The 19463-nt window shown below is 38.6% G+C and overlaps 1 protein-coding gene and 1 long non-coding RNA gene across 4 annotated transcripts; one reads left to right on the top strand and one right to left on the bottom strand.

Moving 5' to 3' along the window:
- Window positions 1-1976: 1976 nt before the first annotated feature.
- p2ry13 (purinergic receptor P2Y13) lies at window positions 1977-12318 on the bottom strand. Of its 3 annotated transcripts, XR_008907437.1 has the most exons (4): window positions 12172-12318; window positions 10841-11553; window positions 6409-10765; window positions 1977-2537 (listed from the first exon to the last, which is right to left on the bottom strand). XR_008907437.1 is itself a non-coding variant. In XM_056756195.1 (3 exons), exons 2-3 carry the CDS (start codon window positions 11540-11542, stop codon window positions 10439-10441), a joined length of 1029 nt encoding a protein of 342 aa, XP_056612173.1. In that variant the 5' UTR covers window positions 11543-11553; window positions 12172-12318; the 3' UTR covers window positions 4781-10438. The 3 variants fall into 3 exon arrangements, 2 of the variants coding, with proteins under 2 accessions (XP_056612173.1, XP_056612174.1); XM_056756195.1 differs by lacking the exon at window positions 1977-2537 and having other exon boundaries at window positions 4781-10765; XM_056756196.1 differs by lacking the exon at window positions 1977-2537 and having other exon boundaries at window positions 10432-10765; window positions 10846-11553.
- A 271-nt stretch (window positions 12319-12589) lies between these two features.
- On the top strand, window positions 12590-17349 carry LOC130428302 (uncharacterized). Its single transcript, XR_008907438.1, has 4 exons — window positions 12590-13272; window positions 13485-13682; window positions 14203-14428; window positions 17281-17349. It is a non-coding gene; the product is annotated as an uncharacterized LOC130428302 (long non-coding RNA).
- The last annotated feature ends 2114 nt before the right edge of the window (window positions 17350-19463 follow it).

Below are 19463 nucleotides of genomic sequence, written 5' to 3'. Positions count from 1 at the left end.
CTAGATATTTTGCCATAATTCCAGTTCGCAATGGGCATAATGTTGCGCAAATCTCAAGATTACGGTTAAATAACCCTTCAATCTTCCATAGTAGGTTTTGTCTGTGTGAAGACGCTGCAGGCAGTAGTGTTGCGAAAATTCGTGTTCTTCAGTTAACTTTAGCTGATTTCCTGTGTGCAGTGAGTAGAGAGCAATAAACACAGTTCAGGGAACACGTCAATCGGAACGCGGTTCATTCAATGAGCTCTCTTCTAATGAGCTAGAGATTTAAATCAGGTGTGTTAAACAAGAGAGATACAATAAACATGCAGAGCGGGGGGCGCAAGGATCAGGGTTGAGAACCGCTGGTCTAGAGAATGACATGATTGATGCATTAAAACGGTTTAAATCATGAGCACACAGAGAGGTCCGGATACGATTTGATTCGTCACGCATTTCATGAGGGTAGATGTTAGTCCTAAAATAAAAATATATTTAACAATTTATTTAATTACTTACTTATTCAATCGTTCATTTATTGTGTTATTTATTTAATCATTGCTTTATTTGATCACTGCTTTATTCAGTGTTTCGTTTATTTAATCATTTGTTGCATTTATTTATTCAATTATTATTTTAAAACCCGTATTTTCATGCATAAAACAAGTATCAATACATCCTAAAACATACTGAAACATGACCTCCGGAAAAATGGCGCCAAATGGGCTGTCTCTACAATATGGGAGGATACGGTCAAAAGTTCAACGCGACGTAGGCAGTCCCTCACTATGTTGGGCCATACTGTCAACACGATGTGGGCGGATACGGTCAAAGGTCAAAGTGGCTGGCCGGAAGTAATTAACCCCCCCGCAAAGGTCAAGGTCACCATCAATCATACCTGTCAATCATTTTGACTCAATATCCCGCATATATACTATTCTCTGTTCTCAACTCTGGCCCACAAGATCCATTTTAACTTCAACTTAATGCGGCGCTGCGCAAATCTATCAGCTTATGAGATTTAAGTACCGCGATACCATTCAAGTCCATATTGCTCGGTACGCATTTCCATCGCACTTGAGGTACTTCAATGTGATATGCCAAACAATTTGCGCAGCCCTACATTAAGTTGAACGCGTCTGTGCCTGATATCACTGATTAGTCTCTTCAGGTGTTCTAGCAGAGTTGGGGCTAAACTCAGCAGGAAAGTGAATCTTGTGGGCCAGAGTTGAGAAGCACTGATCTACACTGAGTGTAGTTCACTCTTGAGCGGCACTCTTCGTACAGTGCATGTCTCTTCCTATTTATTCAATTCTTCCTACTTGGAATCCGTTAGCGTGGTTCAAGTTTCCTGACAAAATTCTTAAAACCTTTGGTTGCAGGTCCTTTGCAGCCTTTTCAGCAAGGCTCTTTGTAAAATCATCCATAGCTCTGTGGAAATTTGCTTAGGTTAAATATCACAAGTATTAAGTCCACCCTAAAACCTATATGGGAATCCTATATTGTCCCTTTCTCAGGTCTGAGGTAAATATTTTTAATTTCCAGTAAAATAATTCCTTTAGATAACCTGTTTAAATATTTGTTCATTCTATATTTAACCAGGTAAAAAACTCATTGAGATAAAAGTCTCTTTTACAAGAGTTACCTGCAAGGAGGCAGCCACATACAGGATAAAAAAAGGAAAATTTACAGCAAAACACATTACACAACATAATTCACAACAACAAATTATTCAAGTTCAATTCAATTCAAGTTTATTTATATAGTGCTTTTCACAATGTGAATTGTTCCAAAGCAGCTTTACAGGAGCAAATAAGAAAAAAACGAATAACACAGAAAGGTAAAACACAGCACAGTACATGGTGTTTATAGAACAAGCAAGATCATTCTAATAAATAATATCTAATTAATAAATGCAGTCTCCCGGTGAGCAAGCCAACACTGTCCTGCTGTGGTGAGGAACCCAAACTCCAATGATTGATTAATGGAGAAAAAAACCTCGGGAGAAACCAGGCTCAACCGGGAGGCCCAGATCCCCTCTGACGTGTCAAAGCTGCAGTCAGTGACCCCGACCAAAAGCCACTGAGCAAACATCCACGAAGAAGAGGGAGAGCCTACAATCCGCGACCCAGGAAGTCCCACTAGCCGAAACCATGCAGGTCCAACCCATTCCCACTCAGCGATCGTCACCAGAAAACAGAGGAACAAGCAGGGAATATAGTAATGGCAAAATGTAACTTTATTTCTCTGTTGTCCGACATCGACCACAAAACAAGACCAAACCAGACCCACACAGCCCCAACAAATAAAAAGCAGTATTGTAACTTAAGCATTAAGGTGACAAGTAGTCCGTCTTTGCTCTTGGTTGGGGATGGAATTGTCTGAGCTGGGACGGTCGCCTTTCTCTTGGGTGGTGATGGAATTGCCTGAGATAGAGCTGGGATGGTCAGTCGGTAGGCTCTCGCAGGAGGATGGTGAGGGATTTTCAGATGTAGCTGACATAATCTCTAGTTGGGGATGGGTATATGACGATCATCTGGACCTGGCGGAATCTCTCCCTACCTCGGGATGGGCATCCCGAGGCGAAGGTAGAAGGAGAATAATTAGCGTAGCTGCTCTTCAGTAACTATGCATTAGTGAAACTTTGGCTGAAAATATGTGTCTGTAATCTAGATTTAAATTGTGTCTTGAGAGTATGACTCTCAAATTGCATCAGGAAGGCTATTCCAGAGTTTAGGTGCTACATATGAGAAAGCTCGAGCCCCTTTGGTGGATTTTGTTATTCTAGGTGTCATCAAAAGTCCTGAGTTTTGAGATCGTAGAGAGCGTGATGGGTTGTAATGTGATAAAAGCTCAGTTAAGTAAGTAGGAGCTAAACCATTTAAAGCTTGTAAGTAATTAAAATAATTTTAAAATCAATGCAATACTTAATGGGTAGCCAGTGAAGCGATGATAAAACTGGGGTTATGTGATCGTATTTTCTTGACCTAGTAAGAACTCTGGCAGCTGCATTCTGAACTAACTGTTGTTTGCTTATCGATGAAACAGGTCAACCACTAAGTAGAGCATTACAATAGTCAAGTCTTGAGGTCACAAATGCATGAATTATGAAGAGACACATCATTTGTAGAAAGTGACTTGAACTCAGTTAATGACGGAAGTACAGTCAGCTTTAAGATGTTTTGTAAATTACTCAAAGCAGAAGAAGCATTAAATATACATCCTTTATTCCCTTACTCAGTTTGAACATGAGGTATTTGAGATGTAACAACTCGTTTGAACGAAGAATGTAAGTCAAATTTCCATCTGAAAAACTGAGAGTAAAATGGAGTTAAGCCACAGAATTGTTAATAACAGTACCAAAGAAAACTTCTATGAATACAATGATGTTAACTCAGCCATATCATATAAAAGACAGTGATGTGTTTGAATACTACAACCAGCAATAAAGCCCATCTCTGGTTTCACACCAAACGCAAATGAAGTATTTTGCGCTACTTAATATTTATCAGATTGCGTCACGCAAAAATAGCTAACTTTTCCCTCAAGTAACAAAGAGCGTGGAACCCAATTGTTCGTGTTTGGTGTGAACCCACCATAAGGCACTGTGAAATACAGGCTCAAGTCTTTTAAGATAATGAGCAGGGGCATTCATATAAAGATACAGATCTCCATCATCCAACAATGATAAGAAGGTAGCAGATACCAATATTTCCTAGCACTTAAAGAAAATAAAGACCTGTTTCTATAATAAGAAACTACTTTTAACCTAAATTTAGAAAGTTATTTATAAATATGTGGCTTAAAAGTAGGGATGTCAATCGATTAATTGCAATTAATCGCATACAGAATAAAAGTTTGTGTTTACATAATATATGTCTGTGCATATTTATTTTGTATTTATAAACACATACATGTATACATATTTGGGATTTACATGTATTTATTTATATTAACCAATAATTCCAACTACATATACATATTTTTTATATTTTTCTTAAATATATGCACGTATGTGTTTGTTTTTATAAATACAAAATAAATATGCCCAGATACTTATAACTCTCAACACACTCTGTTTTGTTTCCCTTGTAGGACAAAATATCAGGGATTTTTTTGCATGGCTTTAGACTAGGCTGAATATATGATAAATATCTGTGTAAAGTCAACATTTAAACAGTCTGGTGAAGTAACAACTATGATGACCAATTACATTTTGAAAATGAACATTAACTAGTGCTGAATAAATGTTCTATTCGAATTAATACTTAGCGAACATCGTTTGTTAGGTTAACTTAAACAATACATTTCATGAAATGCAATTATATCACTGGTAAAGGATGGGACCTTTTGATATGGCACGTTACTACCCAGATCTATGGTGACTATGTTAACATGGAGAGCAGTAATGTAATTATTGACCTTAATATGATAAGATAATATTTTTATGGTGTTTTCGTGAGTTTCTTTTAGAACATTCCTTTCATATTCCCTTTCAACTGATTATTCTCATACGTCAGTACGTAGCGTTGGGAGGGTTACTTTAATATGTATGCTGGTACAGTTACAAATCACTTCATAAAATGTTTAATCAGTAACGTAGAGCAAGTATCACAATATAAAAAATAATGTAGTCAGATGCTTTGGATTACTTTAGGGTCAATTATGTAAATAAATCGGAAAAGCAACATGATTTGAAAAATTCTTGTAATTTACACAGAAGCAAAACAGTCTTGAGGCGGCTCAAAGAAGAATACAGTAAAAAAACAGGAAATTATTATTAAGGGCTCCAAGAATAAATAAAAGTATTATTGATCATTGACTTAATGTAATCATGATTATTAATGTCAGTTAACGCAACACATTATAAGTGTCACAATGCTATGTAGATAAAACAAGAAGCATTAGGAATGTTTTTTTATGCATTATATAACATTACATTTGTACATAGAAATTGGTTGCACTGTCAGCACAAAAACACATTACAGTTCCACATTTTAAAACAATTACTTAAGTTTTGAAACAATTGTAATCCTGATAATAATCACATTTTATTGTAATTGTAATCAGATTATTACGTTTTTTCATGTAACTGTAACCGATAACAGTTACCAAATTTTTGGATCCTTATTACTTTAATCCCGTTACATGCTTCAGTTACTCCTCAACAGAGTTGGGCTAGTTACCTTCAAAATGTAATAAAATATATATTACTAGCTACTGTCATTTAAAAGTAATTAGTAATATTACAATATTACTATCTTTCAATCGTAATGCGTTACACTACTTGTGTGTTACTTTTGAGTAACCTAAATCAAAATATTCTTAAAAGTATGAGTATCCTGCTGAACCCCCCCCCCACAGAAATTCTAATTGTTTCCATGTAAACTCCATTGGGTTTATGAAATACCTTTTTTGTAGTGTGTTTTGGACATTATTTGAGTATGATTCATAGTCTGGTCAACAGAGCCCAACACATACCAATAGAGACTTTTGTTTCCATTACAACCAATACAATCCAGTGAAATGTATTATGGCTTCTATCGCTTTTCCAGCCAATTGCTTTTTTTAATGCTTAAATATATCTTATTGCTGCACATTGTACATCCAGTGGAGGGCGATGTGGCAATGCAGAATGATTGTGCTCATCCATGTCACTTTTTACTCAGCCATCCAATCACAGCGGAGAAGGGGCGAGACGAATACTGCATCAAACAAATCACCAAATACCTGTAGACTACAACCTTATGTCTGTCTTAAATGCCTAAAAACAATGCAGGAATTAATACTTTAGGATTCAAGAGTCAATGTCTGCATCAGATAGTATCCATCGACTACCACAACATAAAATTATCTGCAAAACGAATACTATTTTGAGAATACTTTCTCACGGGCATTACGTTTCAAGGCAAACAATGTGCATCAATGTATTGTCAAGCACCCATAGTCAGCATTTAAATACTCAAGTTAAATATATGGAGAATAAAATATAAGAGGCACAGAGAAGGCTCATGGCACAATTTAACTAACAATCGCTGTCAGAATCGCAAAAGTAGACAAATAGCCATCTTGTGATTTATGGTAGAGCCCACTATAATGCAACCCATAGCCTAATGACAGGTTAAAACGCAGAAACTCTTTCTGCTCACTTTCATTTTGTTTCTATTCTTTTTTAGAATCCTTTGCATTCATTTCAACCATCGGATTTCAGTAACAGGAAAAAGTATTACAATTATAATATTTTAATCACAGATTTGTTTTTTCTGTGAATAGAATGTGTAGGTTAATTAAAAAAAAAAAAATTCAGGGGAAAAACGTTGTGTAACCCTGTCATGCTCTCTTGTTTGCCGTCAAACGATTGACCACAGCCATGTGTGTATCTGAACTGTAGCATAATGCGGCGAAGACCGAAAAAAGAAGCTATCTTACCATCAAGATTGGCTGCCGTGTGGGCCTGCAGCTCGATACTCTTGTGATAGTGAGAGAAGTTGAGTTGTGTTTGTTTGTTCACAGCATTTCAGTGACGGATGTAATACAAAATAAGATGTGTTGTGTGCTCAGGATTCCTCCCCCCTCCCAGCACCCCAGGACGTCGTATTTTTCCGGAAATAATCGTACAGCTGTGTCTATCTTTTATTAATGTTAGCAAACTAAATACTCTTCTAAGATACGACGTATGCAATACTAATCTATAGGTAAACAAGATTAAGGGATCAACGGGATCGTTAAAGTGTGTACGTCTCATGCACTTCGCTAGGAATACTCCACGTGTCTTGACTGGATTTTTGCTAGATTTGAATGAATTTAACCAGTTCACCCAAAAATGAAAGTTCAGTCATAACTTCCTCACCCTCTTATCATTTCAAACATTTATGATTCTCTGTCTTCTGCAGAACACAAAAGAAGATATTTCTTCCGACAACAACAAAAAAATATTCCCTCCGAAAACAGGAGAAAAGGAAGAACAGAATAAAGATGCAGCCACTGCCCTACGACCCCCAACACATTAAACATGACAGCAACAAGGAAACGACAATATGGTTAAGGAGGCTATTTTTATCATCTTGTTACATAAGTTCAGCTTTGCAACAGTATACAGGTCAACAAAGCCCAACAGCACAAGGCAGGCTCTAGAAGGCCAGCTTCAGCATGACAGGAAGTTTAATTCTGGCGTGGTTAACACAGCATCATGCTTCTGTCTCTCACAGAATACGCAGGAAGTCCTGAAGAGGACCGATTTGAAGTTACATTAATAAAAGCATTGCATGATTCCTACAAACATGGGAGCAACGCCCCAGCATGTGATGCAGTGCGATAGCGAGCATGTTCTCATGCCATATGTAAATAAATGGACACAAAATATTGATATTGATATTGACAAGCTCATTTGTAACAAAAACAAAGCTAACATAAAAAAAGAGTGTATGTAAGTGTACCAGTATGAAAATTAAAAATATGAAAGGTGTATGTAAATTTTTATACATGTCAAAACATTATTACAACACTAGTTTTATGTTTAAATATTGTAGATTTGGAATACATTTCTGTCTCAGTTACTCACAGTTTCCTCATAGGAATCAAAGTAAAAAACTATTGTTATTTTGGGCACATTTGGTCCAAACACTGTAGTGTTTACCAGAAGCACACATCAACACACACGGAGTCTCTTTTTTCACAAAAACACATTACAGCGTCAATAATAGAGAGGTTTACTAAATGTACTTCTCCAGGGCAAGGGGCGGAGCAGGGGTTGGCTTTTAAGGCTCGTCGCTGCATACCCCCCACCCCACCCCCCCCCCCCCCAAGGGAGGGGGAGGGAGCATGCACAGTCTCGGGGGTACCCCCCGGCCTGTGAGGGGTGATGGGGGTATGTAGTGGAGTAGGCGGGGCGAGACCGTGGTTCGAGACCGGTGAGTAATTGTGAATGAGCGCCAGCTGTGCACACCGGGCTCGAATCAAGTAGGAGATTGTGAGCATATAAGAGAACGAGCGACCGGACCGTCGAAGAGAGAGGACCGGGCCCGGACACATGTTAAGTTTATATTTATGTTTGTGTTGACGGCAGTTTTATTATTTATTTTAAATCTTTATTTTAAATGTCTTCTGGTTCCCGCCTCCTTCCTTCCATATCTTGAATCGTGTTACAGTGACGTACAAGCGTGGGGAAGTGGTTACTAGAGACGTTTCAGGCAGGTCTAGGTTCGATACGATAACCCAGGGCAAAACATAATCCAATCAGCATAATACCTGTTACCGAAAAGGTAGCAATCTTATCTTTTCGGCCCCCCTTGAACCAGGATTGGCCTTGGCCGAGGCTGATACTGGAGAAACAACCCTGAAGGGCAATGTGGCGAGACGCTCTTGCGTTCCCTCCCCCATCATACACACACACACAGACTTTTGGACCTTATCGCTCATACAGACACAAATACTGACTCTGACCAATTCCAAACCTCCGTAACTTTGACCCGCCAGCTTGGCAAGCGGGTCTGTGTTTAGCGCCGTAATGGCTGCAGGACCGGATGGCTGCTTGCCGGAGCTGGATTATCTTACCCTGTTGCAAGTCTGGTCTATGGTGTATTATGTGTATCTGTTTTTCTCTCCACTTCCCTCATGTTTGCTGTATTCTTCTTCTTAAATCCATTTCGTTACACTGTACTTGTATATGTGTAATGACAATAAATTGAATCCAATCCAATACTGAACCGATACCTAATTGGCCTCGTTTGCATCGCGATACATCGAAAAAACTTTTAATTTCAACACCCCTAGCGGCTTGCGCTCGTCAATGTCAAAAGGTTGACCAATCAAATGAAAAAAGACAGGGTTTACAGAATTCCAGCCAATCAAAGCACAGAGGCCAAGCAGAATGTCAGCCAATCAGACTGAAGAAGACTGAACTTTCAGCCATCGACAGGCGGGCGCTTAACAGAAACCATGCGAAAATTCCAGCAGAGATAACTTTATGTTAAATCGGATGTAAGAAGGCAAACATAATAAAGTAAAAATGCTTAGATTCAGAGATAAAAATGATTTAACAGGCCTCAAGATTAAAGATTATTAATGCATTTTTTTTCAAATTCTTAATCTAACTTTTTTATGTAACTTCATAAGTAACAGGTTTACAGCAGACATATTTAGCAGATTTTTTGGTAAGAAAAGAGAAAATTTCATTGACAACATCAGGCCCAGATTAAGAATTCACTGGCCCGTTGGAACACGTGTCTTGTAGACGCACGTGCGCACAATAACATTTTGAAATAGCCTACTACGTGTAGGAAACATCACTATTCTTATACAGGATTACATTGCAAAGTTACAAACTATGATCACAAACTGAAGGACAATATCTGTACACGATGTACACCTTAACAATGCTTTTCTGAACCAGCAACAACACTATCAAAACATTTCCCTTTATACTGTAACTCACTGGCATTATAGGACATTTTAAGAATATTCTTAAATGTAATTCTCAAATATTTTCTTATAAAAATATAATTATATTTTATATATATATATACTGTTATTGTACTATAAGAGTAACGTCTCCATTTGTTAAACATTATTTGTGTAACAAGCACCTCGCGACTCGTTCTTATGTAAGCGTGTAATGTGTTAAACGGCATTAACAAATATTATAGGTATACATCTTAAGCCTATATGATTTGAGTCTCTGTAAGTTAACATTTTTCAATGTATGTAAAAGCAGTCTGGATTTTCTAATAATGAAAGCTATAAATCAGTAAAGTCAGGCATTTAGCCCTGATCAACATTATATAAAAATTCATAATTGGCTTAGAAACACCACAAATATATGTAAAGACAACCGTGAACATATTCTAATTTAGCCTATGGATTATATTTACAACAATAAAGCCGCTTTTATTTACATTTGAAAGTCATTTCTGACCCGACATCTTCTAACAAATCACAATAAAAAGCGGCGATGTTGGCTATATTCTTTCACACAGCCTCTGTCTAGGTAACCATGTGCATATTTACAGACAAAATGTGTTCATATTCATTCATTCAAACAGTCGACAACAGTGGAAGGTTGTTGGAAACGCAGTATTGTACTCATTTCATACAGGAGTCACCTGTCGAATGTGCTGCTTCTTCCTGCGGCTCACTGAGTCGATTCCTGCAAGGGGAAAGAGAAACCGTGTGTTCGCAGGACAGCACTGGCGACATTTTCCCACTGAATGAAAGCTTTATCGAAAATTACACTTTGTGCTTCTCCTGAATAAATGCTCCTAAAGGGCTTAAAGTTACTAATTCAAGAGACAGACTTTTGTTAGAAACACTGTTTTGTTTGACCACTTGCGTGTTTGCGGGTTCAGTCCGCTTGTGTGTTGCGGATCAAAATGAGCTGAAGATCAGACCATTTCTGGACACAGTTAAGTGTGTTTGTGTAGTTTCCATGTGGTTTAAATGACACGCAGGCCAGAGATGGACATTAGAATTCATTCTCATTGACATTAGGAGGAAGCAGGTTGGGCATTTCTCTTCTAATGGTGGACCCGGTCACAGACACTTCTGGTCGACGGCTCAGCGTGGCCGTGAGTTTCTTACGAAAGACTTGACACAAGAAAACATAAATGAGAGGGTCCAGACACACATTTGTCGATGACAGCCACAGCGTGATCTCTTTGATCCAATAGAGGCGGTTGTGAGTCCAGCACTGGACATGAGACGTGTTTCGGGTTTGACTGAGGGTGTATGGGATACGAGCAAGATGGAAGGGTGCGAAGCATAGGAAGAAAACTCCCACTACCAGAAACACCTGAGGAAAGACGTCAGATATAACTACACACAACATTGACCATCATCATTCAGGATGAGAGAAAATTCACACTACCTTACAGGTGGTTTGTTTAGTGGCTGTGACGCTGTTGCTGCGTGACATGCGGTACGACTCCAACACTTTTCTGCTGATGAATGTGTAACACACCAGCATCACTGACAACGTGCCCCAAAACAGCAGCTGGCAGAAGTAGTTGAAGCCTTCATGCCACGAGAGTCCCGCTTCTCCCTTCATCCTGGAGCAGCGCAGTCGAGCGCTCGAAGACATCTTCGGGATGCGGTTACTCAGGACCACGTTGGGCAGAGCCAACGACATCATCATCAGCCAGATAACAGCACAGAGGACCCGGGCCACCCCCAGCCTCTGTAGCCGGCTCTTCCCGAACGGATGCACAATCTTTAGGTAACGGTCCAAGCTGATGAGTCCCAGCAGAAGAATGCCCACGTACATGGAGCTGTAAAAGAGAACCGCCGAGTAACGACAATAGAAGGCCCGCAGGTGCCAGGAGCCCAAGCCGGCGTCAGTCAGCACCTTCAAGGGCAATGTGACGGTCATCAACAGATCCGCCACCACCACGTTCTTCAGATAAAACACAAATGTTGAGCTGCTATGAATCTGAAAGAAGATCCAGGCTGCCAGAGCGTTCATCGGCACGGCTAGCAGGAATAAAGCTGCATATAGACAGGGGATGAGGATGGAGGTGATGCTCGTGTCCCGCTCGCACACAAGAGACGCGTTGAGCTTACTCACGTTCATCTTTATCGTGTCTGGAAGAACAATATGAATAGATGGTGTCAAAACAACAACATAAACAAATGTTACAGCGCATGCACACTTTCGTAGACTGCCCCTAATTTCTGCATCGCATTCGCAAATAATACGGTGCCTGTTCATTATTTCTGATAGCTATGAAAAGAAACCTAGCGTTATTTGCTTATATTCAGCCAATATTCAGAATTTAAACTGTGATACCAAGCTCAACAACTAGATGTCACTGTACCGTACGATTTCTTTAACGAGACCAAACTACAGGAATCATTCAATAAATGGTTCATTTAATAAAATTAACATGCAATACAAAATCATTTATTTAATACAGTTATTATACAATCAAATAATAATTTAAATGTATAAAATAGAAACAGTTAAATTATTAGACACTAGGCAAACACAGAGAGTTAACTGCAGTCCAGGCACGCGTGTCCGATCAAATGGTCTATACAGCTCAACACGTTTTACAAAACAGCACAAAATGACACAACTGGGCGGTGATGTTTCACAAAATTAACAATTTCAAGTATGAAGAGATGCAAATTGTAAAAAATTACAGATGGTTATTGTGGAGATAAACAACATATACTGGAAAATTCAAACAAAACACTCACCAGCTGCCTGTCAATGAGAAAGCTCAAGCCAACTCAAAGAGCAAATGAAGAAAGGAGCCAGAATTTGAAGTCAGGTCACCTACAATGCTTTCCATGCAACATGCTGGAGCAGAGTCCACTGAACCACCGGTGCCGCTGCTGAACCAATGTTTTCACACATGAAGAAGACATAGAGTACATTAATGATACTGACTTGTGTGACGAGTGCTGTAATCATGTATCTCTTCCTGTCTCTCTTCCTGTCGCTTGTCCGTCGTACAGTGTGCTTGTAAAGATTATTCTCCAGTTCATGATATATCAGACTCATGGTGTCATGACATGGCACTTATTTATTACATTCACTCATCATGTAGGTACTGATGAGGCTGACTGAGGGGGTGCTGCAGCAGACTTTGACGAGGGGACTGGGGAAGCATCGGCAAACTCTGAGATTGGAGAAGACTCTGACATGGGAGCTAGGGAAGCTGCAGCTGATTCAGACATGGGAACTGGGGAAACTGTAGCAGACTCGGTGGCCGGCTCGGGGAACCACAACGGAATATAGCTGGCCTTGGGTTAGTAAACAATAACAATCAAAAGGGCATAACAATAAACACAAAGGCAAGGCAGAAAAATAAGGCTAGGGATGCTTTGGCTAAGACAGTCAGTACTACTGAAATAACACATACACAGGATATAACAACGAATTGACACAGGACAGGAGAACAGAAGGGAATATAAAGGGAAGGACATCAGAACCTAAACTAGAAACAAGAGGGAAGAGAGATAAGACAATGAGCAGGAAGAATGAAACAATAATGAGGAGATTAACAGTGTAACAAGGGGGTGGGGTAATATTCCTCCACTGCTGCCCGAATCACTTCCATCTCATTCAGACCTGATGTGTGTGCCAAGTACATCTGGAGACAGATTTCTGATCTGTCTGCTGTCTGCGGTGCCTCCTGGACTTTACCCAGGTCATCCATTGTGTTTGGTATGGATGAGGTCAGAGATGATGATGAACTGGGGTACTCAGTATTATCAGTGAGGATTCACCGTCAGCTGATGCCCCAGAAAAACACAATATCAGCCTGAATGATGCTGTGGAGAACATCACACAAGGTAAGAGTCATATGAATACACACTGATGTTCATAATGGCCGATCTCTGGTGTAGATCTAGCGAGCAGGATGGCTGATGTTATGACTGATAACAGATGACAGATAAGCAGTCTGGCTGTGGCCTGTCTGAAGAGACCACACACTTGTTAACTGTCTCTTTACTTTACTATACTTACTCATGTTTAATCGAATGTCTCCTCTTCTGTATTTTAGAAGAGCTTGTAAAAGAGCAAGAGAAAAGGAATCCGTGGCTTCCTCAAGAGAATGTGGAAGGCCCGTGTGGAACTGATCATTTCTCCACTGCTGCCGGGTGAATCTGAACCGGACCTAAGATCCGTTCAGCAAACAGCTGATCCTGCTCATCCTGAACCGTATCCCGTGTCAGATCCAACAGGGGTCAAGCCGAATCATGTTGAGTCTGTCTGTTTATTACTGCTTGCAGTTAGAACTTTGATTTCACCTCTCTTAAAATAACCACAGACACCAAGCATGTCTTGTTTGCACTGAAATGAAATATATGAAATTTTATTTTATTTTGTCACAAGCTGCAGTGCTAATGTAGTTGAAGGAACTGACCGCCGCATACAGAATTATTTCACTCATTGTGTCGTTCTGTTTTCAGAATGTTTAGGATTAAAAGGCTCTCATTGCTACACTATCTTGCTGTCTATATCAGGATCAGTTTCATTAGAAATTAGCAACTGAGTATTAACTACTATATTTTTTAACTGTATCTACAGTCAGGCTAAAACTACATTTTATATGCAGACATATTTTTGCTGGTATAAAATGTATATATTTATACTACTGTGGTTAATAGAAATCTATAACCGTGAAACCTTTATATAACCTTAATTTAGTGCACAACAAATAACATGTACTGTAATAATCATGTTTCAGAAGCCATAATCACAAGTGACTCTGCCTCTAGGTGTTTTCGAGATCATGTTGTGCTGCGCAGAACGATCGGCGAGATTAGCCGAGAGCAGTCGGGAACGGAGTTGAAAATGGAGCTGTCAAGTCGGACACTTCAGTGCTCACGTTGCTACCTCAAACATGGCAGATCACTTGGCGTTTACTTGCTTTATTGCAGACGAACTGGAAGCTATATAAATGCCGTTATTTTTGCATGAAATACAGCACAGTGAACAACAACGGTGAGTAAAGGTTCAATGTAATAAGTATTGTGTTTATAAACAATATATTTGCTTGTATAAATAATTTAATTTTAAAGGAACCCTTCTACCAGATCTGAACAAATACTGTATTTCAAACCAAATGTAATCCATCAAATTGTTACTAGATTTTTTACAGTGTTAAATGGTGTAATGTTTGGCTTTTGTAAACAATAAATAGCTGTAATTGCTGTTGGAGAGAATGCTAAAAATTAAGTTGTCACTTATGTGTCCAGTATGTGTTTGTTCAAGTGTATACCTTGTTTTGTTTTAACGGCTGTTACTTTTGCCGTGACAGAGGAGAGGAACTTTAGATCTGGGGAAATACTCAAAACTATCACACAAATCATTGCTAACTGATAATTATTCCAGTTTACTTTCAACTTTTCGTTTTCTGAGAATTTCATCCTTTCTGAAATGTCCTTGGAAACCTTTAGAGTGAAAATTTTACCTTTGCTGTCCTTTCACATTAATTGTTATATCATTCATTTTGTTTTGTCTTGCTCTTTGTAATGCATGATCTTTATATATCCAAAGGGACCATGGAACCATACTCAACACGTGTGTGACTCGTTATTTCTAACACTAACAAATCAATGCAATTACACTTCACAATTTTCAGTTTGTCTATTTTAAGTGATTATCTGTTTTAATTTATTTACTGATATGTTGTTTAAGATGTATGTGATATTTTCAAGGGTGTCATCATGACTTAAATAAGTCTGTGACATTTCAGTTATTACATAAAATTTTGTTACTTATGCATACTGAATACTGTTAAGGGTCTGTATGAAAAAGGACAATACTTGTGCACAAATCCTATATAAACAAATTAACAAAAAAAGTAATTAAAGTAAAAATAATTGCAATCTCTTAATGAACACTATACGAGATGGAGATAGCATGAAAAGTTAATTGATTTATTGTGAAAGTCCGTATGTGACCATTAGTGGGACTTCAATTGTCAGAATAAGCACGAAACACACGTGCTCATCGTCATGCGGTGAATCTGGCCAATTGTGAAAAGCTGTGTGGACTCTTCTAAACCTGCAGTAATATATTAATTGCCCAACTCGTTTCTCCTGCACACTGGATTTGTGTTCTTTTCACGTCCTCTACTTCTGAAATCACATTTGTTATATCTTCAAGTACCTTATGATTCTGAACTGAATTATTAAAACCATAGATATTAACTAAAAAAGAAACTGGCTTTCAATTTCATAACAACCATTACCCAGTTCTCGATCAGCTCTATGATAAGCAACTTCCCCCGGACTTTTGTTAAAACATATCGCCACTCCTCCGGAGCGATTAGTGCCATGACTGAAAATGATCACCCCATTGATTGGTCAAAAAGATGAATTGCCTATGAAGATTGAGTCTCTTTAAAAACATACAATGAGATCTTTGCCCATTACAAAACAAAAAGATTGTTTTTCTCTAAATCATGTCTTTGAAGCCCCTAACATTCAAAGAACCAAAGGAAATTTTTGCATTGAACATTATCACTAGAACAGAGAAAGAGTGTAACAAAATTAGTCTACCCAAACAATATTTGTAATATCAAGCTCTCTGTATCTAAGGAAAAAACACAGTAGCCTTCTAGTAGAGCCCCGTTGTCCCTTTAAAGTTTCCCACTCTTTTATACATGAAAATGCTACTTTTCATCCATCAGCACTGATCCGACGCCCTTCAATAAACCCGTAAGGGCCTCTAAAAAAGGCATCTTTACCCGCCCTCCTTGCTTGGTCAATCTGTGGCAACAACTTCTTCCTGTCTTCTAGATCCTCTCGAGGAAGTATCTCAGCAAAATTAATTCAGCTTTGCAGACAGCAGAACCTTTACTTCGTCGCCAGATTTCTTCGATCTCTCGCCTTTGTGTAAACAACACGATGACATTTCAGTTTTCTTGTCTTGTCCATTTTTTTTCCTACCCTGTGTGCAACATCCACAGCCTCCCCCATCGTCGAATCCATATCCGGGGCAATTTAACACAGAATTTGTATGACCTTTGATCTTACCTCTTCATCTTTCTTTTCCTCCATGCCTTTAATACGGAGACACCATCTTATCCTGTATCTTTCCTGCTCTGTGATCCTTTCTTAGAAATCACCATTCTCTTTATGCAAGTTTTCATTTTGTATCTCCAAATCTTTAAATCTCTTTTTGCATTCATTTACCTCTTCCGTTGCAGACTGGTGCTACTCTGTTTTGTCTGTTGTTGTAAATCGTCCAATTTCTAATCCACCCTCTTTTCCAACTTTAAGATTGCCTCCAGGATGGTTTTGTTGACAAGAGACTATTAAACATTAGACCAGACCAACTAGAAAAATTATCAGTTAACCTGGCAGTCATTTGAAAGGAACATCAGTCATGGGCACTTTCACTATTTATTTATTTTTATTATTCATGAATATCCTGTAAATGTTTTTTGCTGTCATTTGAAAAACCTAGTAAGGAAAGTGAAAGTGAAAAAGCGAAAATTACCTATTTGTCAGATATGGTGACCCATAACCGAAATGTGACCTCTGCGTTTAACCCATCCAGTGAGTAGTTAAATGCAGAAGAACATAGAATGCAGTACAGCGTATACATTACATTAACATTTTTTCAAATATTTTATATCATGAACTCAGACATTTACAGAAATTTGAGCAGAAGATGCAATAAAAGACTAATAAAAGTCAAAATTGTTGTGTTTATATAAAAATTATTTTGTGTGCTATGATCATTTTTTGTGTGTTACCTAATGATAGGTTTTACAATTGATATTACTAATTTATTACTGTAATCATAAGAATGACATGACCAGACATATTCTCTATTCTTTACAGCATGCCAATATCTTTTGAAAATGTCATATGAACGGCCCACACTCGAGCAGATGTATCAGCACACCTGGTTTACTTTAGACTGCAGGTCAGCATCACTGTACCTCTGTAAAGGACCACCCAAAGGCCCAACGACGGAATCCAATGTCGTGGTTTAAGGGATCTCGTGTTCTGCTTCTCCTCAGCGATTTCTACATGAAGTTATTCAGGAACTGTTACAATTTAGTTCAATTTAAATGACTCTGTGGTAAAGACCGATCTGACTCCAAATTCAATATAATATAAAATAAAATAACTTGTATGACATTTCAAGTGTATCTATAGATCTAAGTTAACTTATCTATAATTCTCCATACTCTAATATTTATTATATATATATAGTTATTCTTTCGATTGGGACCTGCAGTCGCTCAGAGTCTCACGCCGGCCGGGCTCATGGATCTCACGGACACAATACAGTTCCGATCTCTAGTCAGAGGTTGCCGGGTAAACTAATATCATTAAGTTTGGCCGCAATATCCTTGCTCAGAAACATAACAATAGTTATTTTAGTCACGATCATGCAACTTGCTAGACCAGATGATAGGTGGAAATCATGTGAGCTTTAGCAATGCTCCTTTCATAATAAAAAATCTAGTATAAATAACCATTTCCTATCCTGACACATCGATTTTGCGGTAACAGAACAGGTTCCTTTCAATCTACTTGTAATAACAGACTTTGAAGAATTCAGATAATATCAACAATTACAATTTATTATACCAGGCAGGCACAACATTAATTCAAATCATAGAATGCATATACAAAGAAATTCCTAATGTACTAAGCAAAGATTATTAACTTAGTACAAGAATAAAATAAAACCACAAAGTTTATCATACCTGGTAAAATCGAGACACACAGTAGCAGTGTGGAAAGTTCTGTTTACAGATGCTTCCAAATCGAGACACACAGCTGCAATGTGGGAAGTTCTGGTTACAGAAGCTTCCCCGAGTCTTTTGCCAATTCACCTTATATACCCAGATGTAACAAAGTCAATGGTCAGCGAGAAACTTGGTTTGTTTGTTTTCTCGTCACTGAAGAGAACATCAAAGGAGATCTCAATCTACATGTAAACAGGCTTCCCTGGAAAGTCACACCTCTTTTATGAGTGCAGGTGATGGATTAGAGTTAAACAGTTTTAATATACTCTCTGTTAGATTTGAAAGAACTAGACCTTTTTACCCATCGCACCATGACCTTTAAAACAATACCAAACATGAATCATCAAAACTTCATACTATGACAATAAATGATATACACAGAATAAAGCGTAAGTGTAACACATCTCAATAAAATGGAAGGAAGGAGTCGGGAACCGGAAGACATTTCATACATTTAATAAATTAATATAACAGCCGGCGGCCCCTCACGGACGACCGCCGGCGAACAAAACATGAACATAAATACAAATAACATAAGTTCGGGCCCGGTCCTCTCTCTTCGACGGTCCGGTCGCTCGTTCCTTTTATGCTCCCATCTCCTACGTGATTCGAGGCCGGTGTGCGCACAGCTGGCGCTAATTCACAATTACTCACCGGACTCGAACCACGGTCTCGCCCCGCCTACTCTACTACAGTAAGCATTTTCCTAGTGATCAGGCCTGAAGAGATGAAGGGGAGCGGTGTCATAAGATGAGGGGGTTCAATTCCTGGCATCAACAAAACCTGAGGGGAGGGCAGGATATCATTCCTCAGAATCTAGCAACAAATGGGGTTTGATTGTTTTGTGTTTTAGCATCACAAACAACCTTAGTTCTTAGGACGTTTCCAGCTGCCTTACACCTCATTGCTATCTGATATTAGGTAATGTCACAGAGATTGAAAATCAAGGCCTTTGTAATAGTCCAATTAACTGACAGATCAGATCAGATCACAAATAAGATTAATATTTAAGCACAAATGACCCAAAAGAAAACTAGCATGCATGCTGTGAGAAGATCACATGCATTTACTCTTCTGTAGTGCTCACATGGGAAAACGCGCTCACAATTCTCTCTATACTCTCGCAACTGCTCAACAATTGCTCAAAATGCCCCATTTTTACCAAAGTGGCTCTGGGCCTGAATCAGATAAGATTTGTACCCTCTCAGACCCTGTCTTAGTTTCCATGTTAATCATTTTGATCTTTTTTTCGTTCACAGTGAG

The sequence above is a fragment of the Triplophysa dalaica genome, chromosome 9 (assembly GCF_015846415.1).
Source record: "Triplophysa dalaica isolate WHDGS20190420 chromosome 9, ASM1584641v1, whole genome shotgun sequence".
In the NCBI taxonomy this organism is placed as follows: Eukaryota; Metazoa; Chordata; class Actinopteri; order Cypriniformes; family Nemacheilidae; genus Triplophysa; species Triplophysa dalaica.
Note: the sequence above shows the minus strand (reverse complement) of the source record. Positions and strands in the feature narration are given on the sequence as shown.

Excerpts from the sequence above, each read along its gene's own strand:
- p2ry13 (XM_056756195.1), bottom strand. The coding sequence starts at position 11,542 with ATGAACGTGAGTAAGCTCAACGCGTCTCTTGTGTGCGAGCGGGACACG. Across the intron at positions 10,766-10,840 it reads CTAAACAAACCACCTGTAAG|GTGTTTCTGGTAGTGGGAGT; the intron begins GTAGTGTGAATT and ends GTCTTTCCTCAG.